The sequence below is a fragment of the Malaclemys terrapin genome, chromosome 16 (assembly GCF_027887155.1).
Source record: "Malaclemys terrapin pileata isolate rMalTer1 chromosome 16, rMalTer1.hap1, whole genome shotgun sequence".
NCBI classification, from domain to species: domain Eukaryota; kingdom Metazoa; phylum Chordata; order Testudines; family Emydidae; genus Malaclemys; species Malaclemys terrapin.
Window position 1 is genome coordinate 26,909,395 of NC_071520.1, and position 21,081 is coordinate 26,930,475.

The 21,081-nt window shown below is 46.4% G+C and overlaps 2 protein-coding genes across 5 annotated transcripts in view; both read left to right on the forward strand.

The window, feature by feature from the left end:
- The window catches only part of CFAP251 (cilia and flagella associated protein 251), a 31,449-nt gene extending 14,143 nt beyond the window's left edge, over positions 1-17,306 (forward strand). The window contains exons 13-21 of one of the 2 annotated variants that reach the window (XM_054005993.1): positions 475-648; positions 1,802-1,986; positions 3,244-3,358; positions 5,891-6,054; positions 9,237-9,327; positions 9,534-9,677; positions 14,249-14,477; positions 15,711-15,812; positions 17,037-17,306. In XM_054005993.1, coding sequence (XP_053861968.1) covers positions 475-648; positions 1,802-1,986; positions 3,244-3,358; positions 5,891-6,054; positions 9,237-9,327; positions 9,534-9,677; positions 14,249-14,477; positions 15,711-15,812; positions 17,037-17,191 — 1,359 coding nt within the window. In that variant the 3' untranslated portion in view covers positions 17,192-17,306. The remainder of the gene's footprint in view (positions 1-474; positions 649-1,801; positions 1,987-3,243; positions 3,359-5,890; positions 6,055-9,236; positions 9,328-9,533; positions 9,678-14,248; positions 14,478-15,710; positions 15,813-17,036) is intronic. The other variant, XM_054005994.1, reaches the window with a different exon arrangement.
- Positions 17,307-20,255: 2,949 nt separating this feature from the next.
- BCL7A (BAF chromatin remodeling complex subunit BCL7A) overlaps positions 20,256-21,081 on the forward strand; it is a 32,644-nt gene continuing 31,818 nt past the window's right edge. For 2 of the 3 annotated variants that reach the window (XM_054006251.1, XM_054006252.1), the window contains exon 1: positions 20,256-20,454. In XM_054006251.1, the coding sequence (XP_053862226.1) occupies positions 20,363-20,454 (92 nt within the window). In that variant the 5' untranslated portion in view covers positions 20,256-20,362. The remainder of the gene's footprint in view (positions 20,455-21,081) is intronic. The other variant, XM_054006253.1, reaches the window with a different exon arrangement.

The following is a 21,081-nucleotide window of genomic DNA, read 5'->3' on the forward strand; positions in this document are numbered from 1 at the left end:
GTTGCATTTGGAGTGCAGAATCTTAATTACTGATGATGATACATCCCATGGGGGCTGGAAGTTAAGAAAAATATATTTTTGTTTGTAACCTGATCACATTTGCTCCAGGCTCGCAGAGACAATCAATATAGAGTTTCATGATGCCATTTTTACATCTCCTTTCCAGAGCAGAAGCACACTCTAGTATACCCCCGGGGTTGGTCAGTGGCTTCCTTTCAGGCAGGGCTGAAGAGTTGTTCTTTGTTATTTTAGTGTTGGTTGGTTCTGTTCAGATCCTTTCTCCCAATCAGGTTTGTTGTTGTTATTGGCATTCTATTTTCCTCCTTTTCCTTGTGGCTTATCCAGCACGTAGTTAGAAAGGCCTGTAGGCCAGACTAATGAGCTAAGAAATGCTAAGAATTTCCTTGACAGCTGGGGGAACACAATAGAAGTGCAGGCTGAAGATCAACTAAAATATTTGTATTGTCATTTTAGGATGAAAAATATGCAGTGACTGTTTACAAAAGAATACTGAAAAATGGTGAAAGATCCTGGGAGCATCTAGCAGGGCTTCATTCACATTATAAACCAATTCGAAGTATACTATTTGGAGTCCTTTTAGACAGCGATCAACCAAGGCTCTTAAGCCTTGGGGAGGACAGGCTGTTGGTAAGTCTGCTTAAAAGCATGCAAGGCAGTAGAGTTTACTGGTTAGAGCAGGGGCTTGGTGGCAGGACTCCTGGGTCCTATTCCCAGTTCTGACTCAACTTGCTGTTTGACCTTGGGTAAGTTACTTTAGCTCATCTGGGTCTCAGTTTACTCATCTGTAGCCTGAACGTTTCCAGGCACCACTGAAGATGTTGGGTTTCATGTATGAAACCCTGTGTGTCTTAGGTCCTGGCTGTGTGAGAGACAACTCTCCATCCCACCATTTGAGAACAAATATGCCCCTATCATTGATAGTCAGTGGGCTTGTCCCTTTGCACGTCTGGAGTTGGCAGCTGGGCATTCTCAGTGAAGGGCCCTGGACTCTGTCACCTGCTCCCTCTCTTAGCCAGGTAGACTCTCACTTCGAGCTTCACTTCATATTGCAAGACCTATCTAGTTACTGGGGGTGAAAAATCTTCCCCCAGGCTCCATACCAGTTGCCTTTAGAGCAATGAAGTTTCAACAGGTCAAGACTTATCCCCTTTGCCCCTAAGCTGCAGAGCAGCAAAGGGTGCAATGGACCCAATCTCTTGTTGCACCCTTCTCAATGGGAGGCAATGGCCAGTTGATGCATGTAGCAGCGGGTACACCAGCACAGGCTTCCAAAGCCTACTGTGAAGGAACAGTGCCCCTGTGATGTGTAGGGGACCATATACCCCTGCACAGGCTCCCCACATTCTTCCCACTCCCCTTCCCCCAATGAACTAACACCAATTCCACTGCAGTCAGGACCCTCCACGGCCAGGGGATTTACACCTCCAGCTTTGGCTGAGGGTTTAGCATGTCAGCAGGGAGCTGAGTTTCTTTTGCTGTGGAGTTCTTATTGTGTTCCCCGTAACTGACATTGCATCAGCTTATTGAGGTTATAATCCACCTGATTTTTAATAATTATGGATACATGAGCAGAGGTTGCAACAGTAACATTGTATAAACCTCAAAAAATCTCCTCTCCTACCATGTAGGGCTTTTGGGGATGTGAATTCATTAGCATTTGAAAAGCACACTCCAATCACTAGTGTAAAGCAAAAGGTACTAGGGAGGAGCAGACTACCATGAATGCTGGCAAGTCTGTGCAGCTGTTTCACATAGATCTTGTTCATTGTGTTCTATTCAGGTGGAGTATGATCTAGGCAGCAGCAGTAAAGAATACCTGGCAGTCCTGCGAAGAGACCGCATTGAACAGAATGCGGTCCCAATGTGTTTGGCCTGGTACCCTCCCTTCACTCCAGAAGCTTTTATTCTCACTGCCAATAATCGGTACAAAATGAAGCTGTATAATGCTACGACTAAAATGTGCAGGTAACTGGGAAACTCAAACCCTGGTTTATTTTCACAGTGAGTCAAACCCTGCTCGCCTTTGCCCCAATCTTCTCCTCTTGGTGTGCACCCAAGATCAGTGGATACTACTGAAGAATTTGGCCTAATGGACTTGCAGAGAGTCAGAACTGAGAATACAAGCTCAGAGTCCCGAGTGCCTGGGCTCTGTTCAAACCACTGGACCCAACGTTCTTTACTAAAAGAGGAGGGAAACTGTGATCATGATAGAGTCCTGCATAGCTCCACTGATTTCATTGATAAAGCTGTCTGTGTTATCAGGCTACTGTACCCCCACTTCGACTGTGCTAGCTACCAAAATATCAGTTCAGAAGGTTTTCCCTAGTTACAACAGGAATCTTGCCCTGGCCAACAAAGCTAACTAGCAGACTTTAAACCCAGATGGACCCTGTATTGGTTTTCAGATAAAGAATGTGAAGCCAGCATCCAGTCCAGCTCAAGTCCTCTCTCTGCTTTCCGAGCCAGACTGATGGGATCCACCTTTCCTGTCTCACTGTTACAGCTGCCCAAATATCCTTTCACCAGAAGCCGAAATAGTCCAGGTTCTTAATGGAGCGCATCAAATACGCGGAGAAAGATTTTGCTGGATGGATGTAACTGAGGGCAGAATTCAGCTCTTAGCTCTCCCTTAAAAGTTTCCTGTGGAAATGACTGATCACTGTATAACACACGTTAATGGAATGGAAGCCAGCTGTCTCACAGAGGACACACTAACCATCCATCGAGGATGTTAGTGACTAAATTAATCACAGTATTTGCAGAGATGATCCAAGAGAGTGGTTCTTTAAAAGCTCCTTTTGCCGGCTTGCCCTGAATGCTAACCCTCTGAGATTATGTAATGATGTGTGATTGTTGTCCGAGCCTAAAGAGCTGGATGTGTTGGAAGCCGAGCGGTTCATTCTTCAACCAAAAGTGCAGAGTCCCAAGGGGAAGCCGATATTTGATCTAGTGGGAACCAGCAGCTTCAGTGAAGGCCAATAACTGAATGAGCCATGGAGACCAAACTCTTCTCTCACTCCCAATGGTGGCCCTTCCAAGGAGAGAGACAGGGCAATTGGAGTAGAAGATTTTGGTTTCTAGACACCTTTCACCAGCACTAAATTCACACTCTCACACCCCTATACACACACACATGCCCAATCCCATACTTGTGCACAGCAACATTTGTGTGAAAAAATGGAGAAGATCAATAGAATAAATGAAAATGTTGTTTTCCTTTAGAAAGACACTTCTGGGGCCAACCTACGGGTCACCTCTTGAGAAGATACAAATCCTTCCAGCAGCAAACAGTCAGGATCCACAAAAACGATATCTGGCCTATATTACAAAAGATAAGGTACAGAGTTCCTATATATTTATGTCAGATATGCTTTTTGGATTGTTTTGCATAACATTGCAAAGAACCTTAGGTACAGTTGCCATTTGTAGCTAACGGAGAAATACACCAGATATTTAAAGGGAGGCATTGTTACCAAGTGGATAGAGCACTGGACTATAATGAGGGAGACTTAGATTCTATCCCCGGCTCTGCCATAGCTTTGCTGGGTAAACTTGGGCAAGTTACTTCCCATCTCTGTGCATCAATTTCCCCATTGGTAAAATGCGGCTAATGATATTGACCTGCGTTGAGATTTACCGATGAAAAGTGCTATTAAGAGCTAGGTATTATTCTGTTATAGTATTTATTTATACGCCTCTACCCCGATATAACACGACCCAATATAACATGAATTCGGATATAACGCGGTAAAGCAGCACTCCGGGGGGGGGGGGGGGGGGCTGCGCACTCCGGCGGATCAAAGCAAGTTTGATATAACGCAGTTTCACCTATAACGCAGTAAGATTTTTTGGCTCCCGAGGACAGCGTTATATCGGGGTAGAGGTGTACTACCAAATATTTCTGTAGTGCTCCTCGCCATATCCTCTACATGTGCGTGCATATAGTGAAACCTGCCCATAGCAACTACCCAGCATGAGAGAAAAATTCAATCTCTGGAATACTTTAAAGTGCTTGCTTAGGACAAAGATTTGCCTGTTGTACATGCAGGTCCTTAGTGGAGGTTTCACCATAGATATGGGAGGTTCTGAGTTTCAGGTAATCTAGTCCTGCATGTGTTCAGCAAGGCAAGTAACAAAACAAGTGGAAAGAGAGTGCAGGTCTGAAGTTGAGGTACTGGGGGGATTAAATGAAAGATGTAGGGTTGGGTGAGACCAGAGGTATTGGAAGCTGAGGAATTGGGAGTAGGAGATGAGGGGACTGGGAGGTGGGAATTGTGGAGAGGAGTTGTTTAGCCTTTCTGTTGTATTTCACTTGGGAGTCAGTTGTATTGCTTTCTATGCACAGTGGTCACCATTTAAAAAAATCAGTATTTCCCCACAGGTACCACAGTATTTCTCTATACTTTGAATAGTCAATAACTATGGTATTGAATTTTGACACCCACCCCCTTTCCCATATATGAACATTACCTGTCCCTGGCAGGAGCGCTGCCAGCTTTTCTGCCACCCTAAGTGGCGGAAGGTCCCGCCCTGAAATGCCGCCCCCCACAGAGGCAGCAGAAGGTCCCACTGCCGAAATACCGCCGCGGTTGCCGCCCCCCAAATTGTAGCGCCCTAGGCGACTGCCGGCCCTGGTCCCTGGTGAAGAAGGAGTTAACCTCAGCTCAGCATCCCTCTCTGCACACAGCTCCTCAGGGGAGGGACTATAAACGTTGATCTTGGCAGACAGCTGGGTGAGAATGCCTTTGGGATGGGCTGGCTTCAAGCCCAGGGGTTATGGAGCTGGACTGAACTCGAAGCTAGGAGTTTGCTGTTTCCTTTTCTGCTTGTATTCTGTTTTTTTGTTAGACATGCTCTCCTTAGAGGAAAGACCCTGTCATCCATGGATGCGTTTCCCACCAGCTTATGCTGAGCTCCCTGTGTGGTTACTGTGCGGAAGTGGTGGCCAGTGTAGAATAACACACTAGTGACTTAAAAAAAAAAAAAAAAAAAAAAAAAAAAGTTGCTGCTTAGGTGCTGCAAATGCTTCGGGCCCATGTTCAGACCTACTGTGAGCAGATATAACTCCAGTGAAGTCACTAGGTGGTTCCTGGTTCCACCCAGGTCTGAATTCAGCTCTGGGGATTTGATTATCTCAAAAGAGCCGTGTGACTTCTTCCTTCCTGGGTTGCTGATTTGGGTTTCCAGGTGGCAAATTCTACCCTGATATGGGCACCTGAAACCCATTCACACAAATGGAGACAGCGTGATTACATCTGAAAGCAGAACATGGCCCCTACGCACATAGTGTACAGGTTGGATGATCTATAGGAAGGCTACCATTAGGGCCAGCTCTGCTTGTGCCCCTGAGATTCACACTGACTTGTGGAACAATGTGGTAAAACTTTAGATTTACATATTGATGGGCCCTTCCTTAGTCAGCCCTTTCGTCCACACTGGAATATTTCAGGGGTAAATCTTGCCCCATTTTCATTAGCATGGAGGTCTCTGTGCACTGCAGATCTGGTGCATTTCCACGGCACTAGAATGGATAGAATTTGAGGGCCCCATGCAGAAGATGCAGATTCAGGACACAGCCCCATGAGCTCTTGCAGTCTCAGTGCTGCAGGAGTATTTTCAGAGCAGGCTGAGAGTGGATTCTTGTCACTACAGAACCCTCCACAGTGGACAGCACAACCTCCTAGCCAGCCTACGAGGGGGTAGAATTTACCCCGTGTCACATAGGTCATAGAGCATAAGGCTAGAAGGAACCAGAGATCATATAGTCTCATCTCCTGTATACCACAGGCCACCAACACCGTCTAATACTAAAAGAGCAGAATTTGTATAAAAGTGCCAATCATCATGGAGTTACCCTTATTCTTGGTAGGTTGGCCTGCAGATTTTGCCCATTGATGGTAACCCCCACAAGTCCTCGGCTTTCATTTGCCATCCAGGAGGTGTCTCCAACCTTGCTAGTTCCTACGATGGATGCCATGTCTTTACAGCGGGGGGGAACGACTGCATCGTGATGAAATGGGAAATTAATGTAAAGTGAGTAAACACCAGGGAAAAGCAGAGCGCGCTGTTCTCATTGCTTGTGATGTGCTCTGTCTCTTTACACAACTGTGACCAACACAGTTAAAGCATATGTCCCGTTGCCAATGAACTTATGCTTATATAGGGATATTCATCCCAAAGGATCCCATTCTGCTTCAGAAAGGCTTAACATTGAAGCCCCTAAAACTCATTCAGCCAAGAAGCATTAATATAGGTACCCCGGTGCAAGCGTGACTCTAATACCATCCTGTGCAGCACTGACACCTGCATTTCAGTGGATTCAACTTTGTTTAAAATGTTACCTGATCCAGCGTTGGTTTGCTAGAAGGGCTGCAGTTAAAACAGAGAGGGCTAGATCTTCACACGTGCTCGGGACCCACAATTGGAGCGAGATTTTCAAAAGGGGCTCAGCTCCCATTTAGGCACCTAACTGAGGTGGGCAGATTTTCAAAGGTGTTCTCAGGTGGGAATCACTAAGGATGCTGAACTCTTTTGAAAATCTGGTCTCAAGTGTCCAGTTACCCATCACATCATCTGAGAGGGTTGGCAATGGAACCCACAATTCCCTCTCCCACCAATTTATAATTAAGGGTCCTGTTTTTGGACTAAATTCTTAGAATCCTGCTATTTCCTAGGCTTCTGCCCCACCAGCTAAGGGCCAGATCCTGTGAGACACTGAACATCCTTATGTCACATGGAAGTCAATGGGAGTTTAGGGTACTCGGTACTTCGCAGGATCTCACCCAAGGTGAATGCAAACAGTGATGTGCTCTAGTGACCTGAGCACAGGAGTGGGAATCAAAAACTCATAAGTGCTAATCCTGGGTTGGACACTGCCTCCCTCTGGAAGCTTTGGAATATCTCTTCTCCTCTTGGCTTCATCATCTGTTAAAAGGGGCTGATCATTCTGACCTACCTAGTTCATAGGCTTACATAATGATTAATAAATGAGTATTTTTAAAGTGCTTTGAATATGAAAGGTACTATGTAAGTGCTAAGTAATTTATAAATCATGGATTTTAAGATCCCTGCCTGAGGGCTCACAGGCTGGGATCTTTTTAGAGCCAGGCAGTGGGGATTGCGAGGTTTGAGCGGGGAGGTGGGTCTACAGGAGCATCTGTTTCTTATAAAATGCCCTGCAGGATGAAAAACAATAGAGAAGTGTTGATATAGAGTATCCAGTTTCCAAATGCGACGGTCTGATATTGTCCATTTGCAGAATGGATTTAGGACCAACAACTCTAATGCCTTGCTCAGATGAGTAGACCATTTGAAGTAACTGGGACTGCTCCTGTGAGTAAGGACTGCTTGTATATGCCAGTTTTGTGCGGCCCTGGCAGCAAGCTTGGAACTTTCCTTTGTCAGCTTCCAACTGAAGAGCTGTGCCAAAAAGCTGTGCCATCGATGTCCGAGAGGGGACACCTCCTCCAAAAGCCTTTGTTTACGGCCCTTGGTAAAGATGCCAAAAGGAGAGGCCATGTTTGTTGCCTTTAATGTCTGGGCTATTCATTCTGATGTGAGCACAAGGTGGGGTGAGGCTACCACAGTGCCAAGCGCGCTATGAATGCCTAGATCGATAGATGCAAACATCAACATGAAGCAAGCAGCTGCAAATGCTCTGAAACCAGCCTTTTCAGTGCAGCGTAACTTCATGTTTGAAAAAGGAGGAGATGGAGCTTACTCCCTCTCAAAGCTAGAACTGAAGGATGGTTTAGGTTAGAGGGTTAGCTATCTATCTGTCTGCCTTAGGGTTTTTCATAGTACCTGTTGCCATCGTATGTAAGGTGGGAATTCATCCTCTCTTTGATCCCTGCTGGGGCTGACTTTAAGATACTGCTGAAGAACACATTGTTGCCCTTTGGAGTGCACCTAGGGCTTTATCCCTCAAACACGCTCACTCTGCAAAGAATTCAGTTCAGACACTGTCCACTATGAATAGAGCTCCACCTGATGATTTCCTCGTAATACCAGCCAGTTGCACAGCAGTGAGGGCATAGAGTAACTTCCGAGCTGCCAGAGCAAATGAAGCCCTGATGGGAGAGCAGTGGGTTTATGTATTTTCTTTTTCCATTTCATCTGGCTTAATTAGGTGGGGATCAGAGTGGGCAATAGGATGTAAATGCTCCTTCTTTATAATGGTTGGCCATAGTCCAGGCATCATTAAATTTGTATGTAATTTGCTGTTGGAGCAAGGCTCTTTATGAGCTAATTATCACTTTACTGCTGCTTCTGGTATTTTCTGAGTCTCCACTATGTTTAATGTCAAATAACTTAATTATAAAAAATCATAAAACTTGCAGATAGCATAATGGAGAACAGCACACCAAAGGTGCAGCTCAAAGCTGATGCCATGCTGTCATGAATGCACCGGGATGTTGCTGATGTAATTGCAGTACCAGGCTATTGTAGTGTCGTGGGCAGTTTTCATTGTGGGAGCTGTTACTTTTCTGCATCCTGACTAACACATGTGGCACTTTTGTCTCCACCTGCCTATGAAACTGAAATTTAGATGACAGATGATGGAGCTAGAGCGGAATTTTTACATGTACACTGCATCTAGGACATTGTCTTCCACTGTGGAGAATAGAGCGCCTGAGTAACAGAGCCTAATATCTTATTGGGAAGGTGTGTGTGTAATTGTTAGAGTCCGGGCACTAGGAGCTAAAGTTTGATTGTTCTGTGGAAAGCTCTGCGCACTGGCCCTTTACCTGTTCAAAGTGCTGGCCTGACATAAGTAATGAATCCCCACAATGTTCCTGTGAAGTAACACACTTTATAAATGGGGAAACCAGGACAGAAAAGTTAAATGTCACACACAAAGACTTCACACCAAGTCAGTGGCAAAAGACAGGATTAAAACCCAGCATCTCCTGGTTCCCAGCCCTGTGCTCATTCCATTAGACCAGAGACACATGCAATAAGAATTACCTACTATACTGGGCTATTGTATGTAAAACACTGGGAAATCCTGGGATAGAAAGTGCTGATTGTTCATAGAGTAACATAAGTTTCAACTTAGAACTATACCTTTCCCTGTTTGTTCTGAGTTCTGGGTGGATTTTGTTTATTTGTTTGTTATAAGTGTCTATGTGGCTGGCAGCAATGAGTGGAAAGGGAAACAGGACATTTTTCCTCACACGAACCCTTTCTGAGCTATCTTTTTGTTATTGCCATAGTGCTTTGGAGGCTGCTGTTTCTCTGGGCGGTGAGGATTTGATCCCATTCTACAACCTTTTGGATGGCGGCAGAGATGGTGAATTCTTCAGGGTAATTACAGTCACAGTAAACATTGTGTGGTAACAGCTGGTTAAGATGTTAGAATTAATTTATATGGGTCTGACAAATTGTGGGGGTCCAAATCTGCTTTAACAATATTTTCATTGATATGCTTTTTAGTATATCTTCAAAGAGGCTTATGTGCCATGCATGTTGAGAAACTGAACTTTGTTGTACTTCCTTTGATTTTCTCTCAGGAACTGGAGGACTATTTTTACTATGCACAGCTGCGCAGTCAGGGTATTGATGCAATGGAGACCAGACAGGTGTCAACACATATTCCCTTGGAGGAAGTTCCATTTGTAATGAGAGCAATGGGGTTTTATCCGTCAGAGGAAAAGGTTTGTTTTTTACCAAAGAGAATTATTGTGTTTACAGCGTATGCGATTGGCCAATTTCTGATCTCAGTCACATCGGCTAGATCTTAAATCCATGGATTTTAAATGTATTTAGTCTAGAACTACATTAGTGTAACTTTGATCAAAATCTGGCTCTGTATCTTAAAAAAAAAATGTATGGGACAAAGTAAAGATTCAGTACCACTAGGGGATTGGATTGCTCTAGGGCAGGGGTGGCAAACCTGAGCCCGAGAAGGAGCCAGAATTTACCAATGTACATTGCCAAAGAGCCACAGTAATACGTCAGCAACCCCCCCACCCCACCACCCCTAGCACCTCCTGCCCGCCGGCAACCCTGCCGATCAGCACCTCCCCCTCCCTCCCCAGGCCTCCTGCCCACCACGATCAGCTGTTTTGAAGTGTACAGGAGGCTCAGGAGAGAGGGCAGGAAGGGGTGGGGGCCTTGGAGTAAGGGGTGGAGTGGGGGCAGGGACTGGGGTTGAGCAGTGGAAAGTTGGCGCCTGGAGCTCCAGCCCCGGAATCAGCACCTATGCAAGGAGCCGCATATTAACTTCTGAAGAGCCGCATGCGGCTCCGGAGCCACAGGTTGGCCACCCCTACTCTAGGGCTTGGTAAAAGGGCTTTCACCTTTAGGTTGGATGGACAAATCCAGCCCAAGTCAATGGAGTTCAAAAGCTTTCATCTGTCAGGTGTTTGGTGGCCTCAGTCCAGTTCCCAGAGAGTAAGTGCTCACAGCACAAAAATCACACCCATAATTGGCACCTCAGAAGAGAGGTTGGTTGCCTCAGAAAAGAAACTGAAAGCATGAAGACTGGATTCTCCTTTCATTCGATAGGGCAGGGGCGCTGGAACAATGTGTATAGTGGGGGTGCTGAAAGCCATTGAACTAAACTATAAACCCTGTATATGATGGAAACCACTTCAAGTGAGGGGGTGCTGCAGTGCTAGTTCCAGCACCTGTGCTATAGGGGGTCCCTCCAGGTCAAATTGGGGCCCACCTTGAGTTTCTTCTGCTTGTGTTAAGTGTCGTTATACACACATGGAGCTTTGGAACTTTCAGCTCTAGATACTGACTCGTCCATATATTATACAGCCTCTTGTTTTCCTTCCCTTTGTGCCTTATAGTAATGATGAGAATGATTTTACATAGAGAGAGCACCTTTCACCTGCAAGGGACCTCAACATCCTTCACTAACTGATAAATGTTTGACTTAAATTCTTATGAAGATCTCTCAGAGTTTTCTTTGTCAGGTCACAGCAATGGGGGGCTTTTTTCTATCAAAAATTTCTCAGGAGTTTTAAGCCTCAAATCCTCTTTGTACTGTAGCTAAAGATAAATCCCTTAATAAGGTTGATGATTCTTATCCTATTGTAATAGTATTTCTGAGGCAGTTTGTATTTACACATACCTAATTTATAGCATGGCAACCTGGCAGAAAGGAAATTAAGGTACCGGGAGCAGATTTATTGACTCTGTTGCAAAGAGGTGTAAATTACACCTTGCAGGGCCAGCCTAGTCCCTTCATCCAGGAGAAATTCTCTCCAAGGGAGAAGACTAAGCAGTGGCATCACTGCTGTATTCTCTCAGGCTTTCTGCCAGGGAACAAGCTTTAATTTCTGCTGGGGCTCCATAGGAACCCCAATGATGGAGGCTGCACTGAGGGAGTGCCACCCCACCAGCCCTGCAGCACTCTTTCCCTGGGGATCCAGCAGAAGGAAAGTTCTGGGCACTTTTCATCAATGAAACCTTCCCCTAGCAGATTTTTCTTGGGGCTTCTGGAGCTGCAGAAGTTGGTCTAATCTTGGGATGAGCTGGTGCAGTGTCCTGCTTTGGTACTATAATTTTGTACATAGATGTTTTCCTGGGCTCATTACATTGGCACCTCCTGCTGGTGGGGAAGAAGAGAATGTATTCCTCTCATGCACAGTTGCTAGAGGAGGCATGAGGAATATCTCCTGATAAATAATCTGTAAGAAATTAGAGGACAGCATTTCAGTCAAGGAAACTACCCTGAAATTAGACAGCCTATGATCTGCTTCACAAAGTAGGTGGGACAATATTAATTCACAGAATGAAAATTCTTCTCTCTCCGGAGCATTTTATTAAATAAAAAGTGAGAGGGGAAAAATCAGCATGGAATCCACTAACAGGAGCTCTTGGGAGCTGGAGAGTTTTTCTTTTATAATTCACTAGGACAGGGATAAAACTTAATCCCAGATCAGCTAGAGCTGAGTGAAATGTTCTGTTCTTGCCCTGCATGACATTTGCCAGGGCGAAAATATAAGTCCATGATTTCCATCTTCTCTGAGCACCATTCAGTGGAAAAACTTGTGACATGAGGACAAAGGCCCAGGGCTGAATGCAAAAGCCTCCCCACGGAGGCTTTGCATTGGCCTGCTTTCCTGGGGCGTAGAATGCTTGGTACGTGTTGGCACTGGGAATTCTCCCAACATTTAGCTCCATTTGTAACTGTAAGGAGGCTGCTGCCTCTTTAAACATGAGCACAATAAAGGCATGGAACAGAACCTGCCTTTCAAACAAACATCTGCAAGGCTGCATGCCACTCTGACTCACAGCAGCAGGCTTCAGGAAAGCTGTTAAACTGCTAGTGACAAAGAGGCAGGCACTGCCTGTCTGCCCAATAGAAGGACTGCTGAGTGAGCGATACAGGGAAATAAAGGGCAGGATGTGGGACCCTTTGAGCAAAGTCCAGTCCTCTGCAGTTGCAGAGGGCCCCAGAGGGAGTTCTGCTGCACAGGATGTGTGGGTATTGGGAGTGGGGGTGGAAGGAGGAGAATTTTGGAAACTAGGGTTACCATATTTCAGCAAGCAAAAAAGAGGATGGGACGAGCCCCGCCCCCGTCCTGCCCTAACCCCGCCCCTGCCCCTCCCACTTCCCGCCCCCCTCAGAACCCCCAACCCTCCCCCTGTTCCTTGTCCTCTGACTGCCCCCTCCTGGGACCCCTGCCCCTAACTGCCCCCTAGTACTCCACCCCCTACCTAAGCCTCCCTGCCTCTTGTCCCCTGACTGCCCCCTCCTGAGACCCTCCCCCCATCCTAACTGGCCCCCTAGGACCCTACCTGTACCCTGATTGCCCCAACCCTTATCCACACCCCCACCCCCAGACAGACCCCTGGGACTCCCACGCCCCATCCAACCACTCCCCACCCCCTGACAGCCCCCCCCCAGAACTCCCGACCCATCTAAACCCCTCTGCTCCCTGTCCCCTGACTGCTCCGATCCCTCTCCCCACCCCTGCCCCCTGACAGCCCCCCTGCACAACTCCCAAACACCCCCCCCGCTCCTTGTCCCCTGACTGCCCCCTCCTGGGACCCCTGCTCCTAACTGCCCTCCAGAACCCCACCCCCTACCTAAGCCTCCCTGTTCCTTGTCCCCTAACTGCCCCCTCCTAAGACCCCCCCCAAACTGCCCCCCAGGACCCTACTCCCTACCTGTACCCTGACTGCCCAAAACCTTCTCCACCCCCCCAAAAAGCCCCCCCCGAACTCCCGACCCCCCCCGTCTCTTGACTGCCCTCTCCAAAATCTCCCTGCCCCTTCTCCTGCCCCCTGGCCCCCTTACCCCACCGCTCAGAACATGGTGTTGGGCTCTGTGCAGAGCCGGACACGTGGCTGCGCTCCCCAGCGCAACACACAACCCGGTCCCTGCCCCTGCACAGTGCTGCCGGAGCGGGGCGCTGGGCTGCAGGGGAGGAGGAGCTGCCGAGGCCCGATGCAAACGGCCCAGCAGGCCGGCCGGCTCAGAATGCGGGGTGGGGGGGGAGGAGGAGGAGCTCTACATCTGCTCCGGAGTCCAGCTGGGCAAGCTGCAGGGGGAAGGACTCTGGCTGCCAGAGCCCCATGCGAGCGGCTGACTTTCCTGCAGCCCTCCCAGCCGCACCTCACTCTGCATGGGGGGGAAATCCCAGACATTTTTAGTGATTTACAAGTTCCCCCCCGGACGCTATTTTTAACACAAAAAGGAGGACATGTCCGGGTAAATCTGGACGAATGGTAACCCTAGCATACCACATAGCCAGCTGCGTGCGTGGAGACTTCCTGCACACTTGTTTGTAGCAAGGTGGAGTCACCATTTTGTGGACTCACTGTGCACTCTCCCCAGAGTGGAGAGACAGCTGCAATGAGGGCTGCAGTGAGGCAGCCAGAGAATTGCTCTGCCTTCACTGCATGGCCTGTGGGGGAATCATTCCTTCCCCCAATCATGTCAATTGTTGGATACATCTCATAACGAAAGATTTCCCCAGTATATTACATCCCAGACAAAATGCTTCTCTGAGAATAACAGAAAGACCCCAGTGTATTGCAGGAATTGTACTACTGGGGTTGATGTAATTTTGATGTGGTAAACAACTTCTTTAAAGAGACACTGTCAACTAATCTGAGACTAGAGTCTAATCAGTTATAGTGGTGTAAATCCAGTGACTTCAATGGAATTATTCTGGACATATATTGGCATCCCTGAGATCAGAAACTGGTCCAATGCTTTAAAAGAAACCCACCTTGTATAAGTGTCCTTTGTCTTGACTTTTAGATTGAAGACATGATAAATGAAGTCAAATTTAGTGAGTACGTGCACACTGGAAAACAAGTTACAAATATCAATTTAGGGGATTTTATCAAACTTTATATAAATCATCGACCAGCATTTGGCCTGTCAATAAAAGAAATACAAAATGCCTTCCAAGTTCTTGGTTATGATATTGAGAATGGAGAAATCGTTATCAGCAGAGAAGACTTACTGCAACAACTTCAGTGCAGAGGTGAGCATTTTCCTAACATAAGTTTTATGTTTGCTTGTTCTGCCCTTCATTTCAAAAAGTATCCATTGCAGTGAAAAGTTATCTGGAGACAAGTTTCGATAGGTGGCATGTTACCTCATCTGTCTTAGAATTTTAAATTAAGTAACCACATACGTTGTCTCAACTGGATTGTATCCTCCTGTTTGAAAATTGCTGCACTCTCCAAGTATTCCATCTGCTTTCTGAAGAGCGTGGATCATGGAAAATATTATAATGCCATTATATTCATTGATCGTGTGCCCTCACCAGGAATAGTATATTCAGTTCAACTCACACGATCTCCAAAAAAGTAGTAGTAGAAACTGAAGAGAGTCCAGAAATGAGTGATGAAAATTATTAGAAGTCTGGAATGACTTTATATGAGGAGAGATTGAGAAGATTGGGATGGTTTAGTTTAGAGATGAGGTGAATGAGAGGGAACGTGATAAAGATATTCAAAATTAATGGCATTGGCACAGAGAAGGTAAATTAGTTACTTCTATATTCCCTCTCTTATTATAAGAACAAGACAGCACCCAAGTCAGTTGAAAAACAGCAAATTTAAAATGGATAAGAGGAAATACTGTTTTAACCCACACATTGTCAACCTGTAGAACTCATTGCCGCATGGTGTCATTGAGGTAAAGGGCTTACCAGGAGGTTAAAAAGGATTAGACACACACGGATGATGAGAACATCCACAGATACATGACATAGGATAAAACATTTTTAAAAAGGGATATAAATCCTCACGCTTCAGGGCATAAACCACTGACTGATGGAGGTTAGGAATAAACTCCTATGTGCAGGCTGTTCTGTAATAGTTGACTAAATGTTTTCTTGCACCTTCCTCTGAATTGCTGTGGTGCTGGCTGCTGCCAGTAGACCACTGATCTGAGCTGGGAATTCCTATGAAAAGGAAGAGTGAAAACTGATGTAGGTGCAACTGGGCCCAACAAATCAGATCCAGTAGCCTTTCCCCCTCCCAGAAACCTAATTTATATGCCAAAAACTCATGTCGTTCACAAGAACAAATTTCTCTTGGATCAAATTTCTTGCACTGTGATCATGCATTCTGAATGGTGGTACTAGCTACCCCCTGGAGGAACCCAAACTATCCTATTTTGTCCTTATGCCATTCTTGCTAGATATGTTTGTGCTGAGTTTGTGTTAATGAGAGAGCTTAGAGATTGTGTTTTTGCTTTGTGTGTGTAGGGGAGCATATGACAGAGGAGGAGCTGGCAGAGTGTCTTACCACCCTGTTGGGTGTGAATCCAGAGGGTGGGAGATCTGAGCTGGGCATCTATGATCCCTCAGGTACAGGATTAATGTTCTATGAAACACAGAAATAAGATTGCTTCAATTCCTTTAATATAATAATTAAACTGCAAATCCTATTAACCTTGTTACTCCAATAGCTGTTACAAATGTTCAGCTGGGATTGCAAAATATAGTCACAGGGCCAAATACTGTCCTTGGTCCATGCACTTAACTTCCACTGATATTGGAGAAAAGTTCTACTGCAGACTGAAACTCATATATATTTAAATGGCCAGTGAAATGTAACAATTTCCTTGACTACATTACATTACTGTTTATCTGCTGTCTAGGAATGGAAACTGGAGATATTTGCTGGATGGCTCACCCACTGTTGTGATCCACAGGCAAAGCAGAATCTTATAATATGCAAATTCTTTTCAGTTCCTTGCAGAGATGTCCATTGTAATTGGAACTCCTGACTTCTGCCATATTCATGTAGTTTCTGAAACGAGTGTCCCAATCCCTAAGTGTCTACAATAACATCCAGTTGGGGTTTTCCACAACTGATGTATGCCTACTGAAGGTGCATCTCCTGGAGGGAACAGCTTAGTGGTGTAAACACCAGGTTTGAAATACCTGGATTCCTTGGAACCCTAGATTAAAATCAAATCACAGCAGGATAGAAACAGCACTTTGTCCTTCCGAAGTAGATACAGTGAGTGTTGTGCAGTTTACTGGGTGTGGGTCTTACAGATGAGATCTTACTAACCAAGGACCAGTCCATTCTGCATAGATGTTAAAGGTCCCAAGTAATTTTTCATAAGGATCTGGGCCTAAATATGTTCTTTTAGGCCTAAATTACTTGAAACAGAAAATGAATATTGTTATTAAAGCAACTGAGTGGAGTCTGCAGATATCTGAATAACAGTATTCAAAATGCAGCATGCTCAAGATGGCTTTGTAACCATCTTCAAGAAAATCATGGATATGTAACAGGAAAAAAAGCCATGCAGGATTAGAGGAGTCAGAGATGGAATGGACAAGTATAGTGCTATAGATTGTTTAGTTTAGATCTCGTTCTCGGTGGGAGTTGAAGGTGTGCTGTACCTCACAGGATCAGTGCCTTTGTTCCGTGACAGGGGACGTATTAAACTGATACTATATAAGGTCCTTTTCATGTATTTTTGTAGACATTCCATTCAACACACTGCTGCTGACAAGTCCTATTGATCTGGAAACCTGATTGCTTTGGGGGTTGTTGTTGTTTTTTTCCCCCTCCAGGTGCAGCAGCTTTGATGGAAGAAGAAATTCCTGAGGAAATCACAGCAGAGATATTTACTGCTGATATTCTTGGCTTACCTACTTCTGAACCAGATGAAACTGAGACAGAAAAAAATTATGAACTCACAAGTAGCACAGAGTCAGCAGAGTCATAATTGCCACAGAGTTTGTAGTTTTCTACCCAGAAATGCATTTTCTATAATCATCTTTTCTCCTCAAACCCCTGGAAAACTATATTTTTGTATTTATTATAAAATAAAGATAAAGTAAACTAAACATACCTCAAACTCTATGATGTTCCGTCAATTTACAGTGTGTCATAAAGCTATAGGATTAAACACTTCACAAAGTCTGAGCCAATAGTCAAGAAGCAGTGCTACCATGGGGGAGTTCTGAGTTTGGCGATCAAGAGGAAGCAGCTTACTCTGTTCCTATCAGAGAGGTAGCCGTGTTAGTCTGAATCTGTAAAAAGCAACAGAGGGTCCTGTGGCACCTTTAAGACTAACAGAAGTATTGGGAGCATAAGCTTTCATGGGTAAGAACCTCACTTCTTCAGATGCAAGTCTGTCCCTAGGGACATCATGTATTGCTGATCAATGACCTCCAAAATGAATGCACGAAACACAGGATTGGGTTAAGTAAATTGCTGCTAAGACTGACATCATGGTATCAATCACAAATGCTGCCCTGAAGAGGTCTCTTCAGAGTGCAACATTATGGTTTTGCTCTTAAATTCAGCTAATGATCCAGTGGGCCATTAGGACAATCAGGAATCACCATGGCATAAGGATGCAGAGAAAAAGTGAAATATGAGCTGGTACAGTAGCTCTATGCCATCCACAATCTCCTGTCCTGGGAGGAATCCTCCGGTGACTGGTAACATTAGCTTTAGGGCAGGTTTACACTAATGGTGTAATGCAAAGCTGCACTAATATAGTCCAGTTTTAGCATATTACAGGAAAAGTTTATTCACAAAAACTTTACAGTAAAATAGCAATTTAAATTAAGTACTATATCTGAATATACCACAGGATGAATCTTAGTGAAGGGAGCATTCTACTTTGTGATGGATTAAAAATTGGGCTTCCATTTTGCTCCTAACAACTTTGTATTTCTTTTTGGGAGTGTTAATTCCAATTAGTAGAGTAATGCCCATGGGAGAGTGTCTTACTCAGTGTTTGTATAAATAGTGTAATGGTGCCAATGCAAGTTGCTGTAGAAAGATCAGTGAGTTGTTGAACTCATTTCCTTCTTTACAGTGCCCCTCAGCATCAATGGGTCTTTGCATAATCATGTAGCCCCTTAAAAAGTGTTCCATTCAGTGGTGATGTTTATTGCATGGAGATTACTATGCTACATCACAGAAATAATGATAGTTGTGTTAGTACACATAGCAAGATATATAGCTAGTTGCACGGCAGTGAAGAGATAACGGTCAAACAACACAAATCAAAGTATTATAGGGTGTGTGACAAAGATTTCCTGAAGAAGTGTTGCTTCATATGACCTGCTCTCCAACCAGTTTTTTTATATATGTACATGTGTTGGGTCAGATCCTCAGATACCATAAATCAGCAGAACTCCACTGAAGTCATTAGAGATACATTGAGTTACACAGCTGAGGATCTGTCTCACTCACTGCCTATCTCATAGAGCTGGAAGGGACCTCAAAAGGTCAGTGTCCAGCCCCCTGCCTTCACTAGCAGGACCAAGTACTGATTTTTGCCCCAGATCCTTAAGTGGCCCCCTCAAGGATTGAACTCACAACCCTGGGTTTAGCAGGCTAATGCTCAAACCACTGAGCTATCCCTCCCCCCACAAAAATTTGTATTGTGATGAACTGGATTGTTAAATATCCTTTCCTATTGTTTTATAAATCACATGTTGTTGAAAAAGAAATATCACTAAACAGCAAACCACAAGTCTGCAACATAGTGCCATAACTGTTTGCACAAGGGCTAAATCAGAAACTAGTCACTCAAACAGTCTATCATCCATAAGAGAATGCACTATAGGAGTCTCAAAGATAACAAGTATTTAGTGTAATGAACACAAAGTTTAGGAACAAATGAATCTAATGTTATTACTGATTGAGCACCCTCTGTGTACTCTGTGCTACACAAATACCTGCTTATACAAAGATGTGATCCCTGCCCTCGGGGCTTACAATCTAATTTGGACACAGACAATAAGGCTCAGACATACACAAAGCAATACATCACATGATGATTCTTTAGATTTTCAGCGAGAAGAGCAGTTCAGTGCGCAGAGGCTGGCAGTCTTATTTCTAAATCCAGCTCTGACATTAACACCCTCTTTTAGAAAATTACGCCTCTGCCTCACTTTCCCTACAGTAAAAATATCTTAAACTTCTCAGAATCGTTTTGAGAATCAATTATTTCTAGAGCTTATCATCAAGCTTTCTAAAGGCTGGGGTTGTGTCTTTTGGGCATATATTTGCATATTTATATCAAATATTTACAGCACTATATAAACAAATAATAATTCCTAAAAGTAGCCTTTACAGTCCTGCAATTTATTTCCACAACTTTGTTGCCCACTGGGGGAAGAGGAGTGAAGCCACAGTATTTTGCCTTTCCATAGCATCTCCCCATCTGAGATTCTCAAAACTTTCTTGCATCTGAAGAAGTGAGGTTCTTACCCACGAAAGCTTACGCTCCCAATACTTCTGTTAGTCTTAAAGGTGCCACAGGACCCTCTGTTGCTTTTTACAGATTCAGACTAACACGACTCCCCCTCTGATACTTATAAACATAAATTCATTAAGCTTCCCAACACCTCTAGATGGTAGATAAGAAGGGAGGGAAGGGGGGGCGACTGAAGCGCAGAGGTGTTAAGTGACTTGCCCAAGGTGAGATCCCACAGTGAGTCCAGACACAATTGGTAACAAAACTCCTCTAATGATATTAGACCCCCCATACTCCCCCCCTCCCCAGGGCTGGTTACAGGACCCAGGAGTCCTGGCTCCCAGCCCCCTGCTGTGGCCACTGTGTGTCACAGCCGGAACCAGGACCAAGGCCTAGGCCCCCTTCCCGCCCTGAAGCTCTTTGAGGTGCCTTGGCCGGGGACCCCCGCCCGCGCGCCAGCCCCTCCCGCGCCCCATGAGCCCCGGCAGCCGCGTGCTGCGCCCGGCGGCGGCGGCGGCTCTGGGCGCTTGCGCAGTGCGCGAGCCCCGGCGGCGGGCGGCGGAGTCTGGGCGGAGCCGAGCGGCGGGACGGAGCATTGTGCGTGCGGCGCAGCCAGCCGGGCCGGGCCGAGCTCCGCATTCTCCGCAGCCGCCGCCGCCCCGTCCCGTCCCCAGCAGCATGTCGGGCCGGTCGGTGCGGGCCGAGACCCGCAGCCGGGCCAAGGATGACATCAAGCGGGTGATGGCGGCCATCGAGAAAGTGCGCAAATGGTGAGCGGGCCGCGCCGGGGCTCCGGCCCCTCCCCCGGCCGCGCCAGCCGCGGCGCTGCGCCCCTGCCCACCCCCGCGCGGGGCCGGGGCCGGGGCCGGAGCCCGGCGGGCGGGGAGCCGGCTTCACCCACAAGCCATTTCGCTCCTGCGAGGCACGCGAAGGCGGCGTGTGAGGGGGGGAGAGGCGGCTAGCCACAGCGGGCTCCATTGTGCGGCCGAGCCCCCGGCCCGCGTCCTTCCCCGCTCTGCGGCCGAGCCCCCTCGGTACCCCCCGGGCCCATGGCCTCCCACCTCCTGCTCCCTGGCCCCTCCTTCATTCGCTTCCCCCCTCCTGCCCCAAACCCCACTGGCGTGGTCTCCCTCGCCTCCTTCAGCTCCCCCCTCCCATCGCCCCTTGCTGCCCTTGGTCCTAGTTAGGTACCGTGGGTCCGTGGTTGGCCCCGTTGCCGAGACCGTCCCGTGCCCTCGATCTCTGTCTCACCCCCGCTTCATGCTGCCTCAGAGTGTATATCTCCCCCCCCCCACCCCGATCCCATCCTAGGGGCTCTTGTAGAGTCATGGGGGTGCGGGAGTGAATGCAACGCTTCGGGGTTTGTGAAAGGGGGTGTCATCCCCCAGAATCAAAGA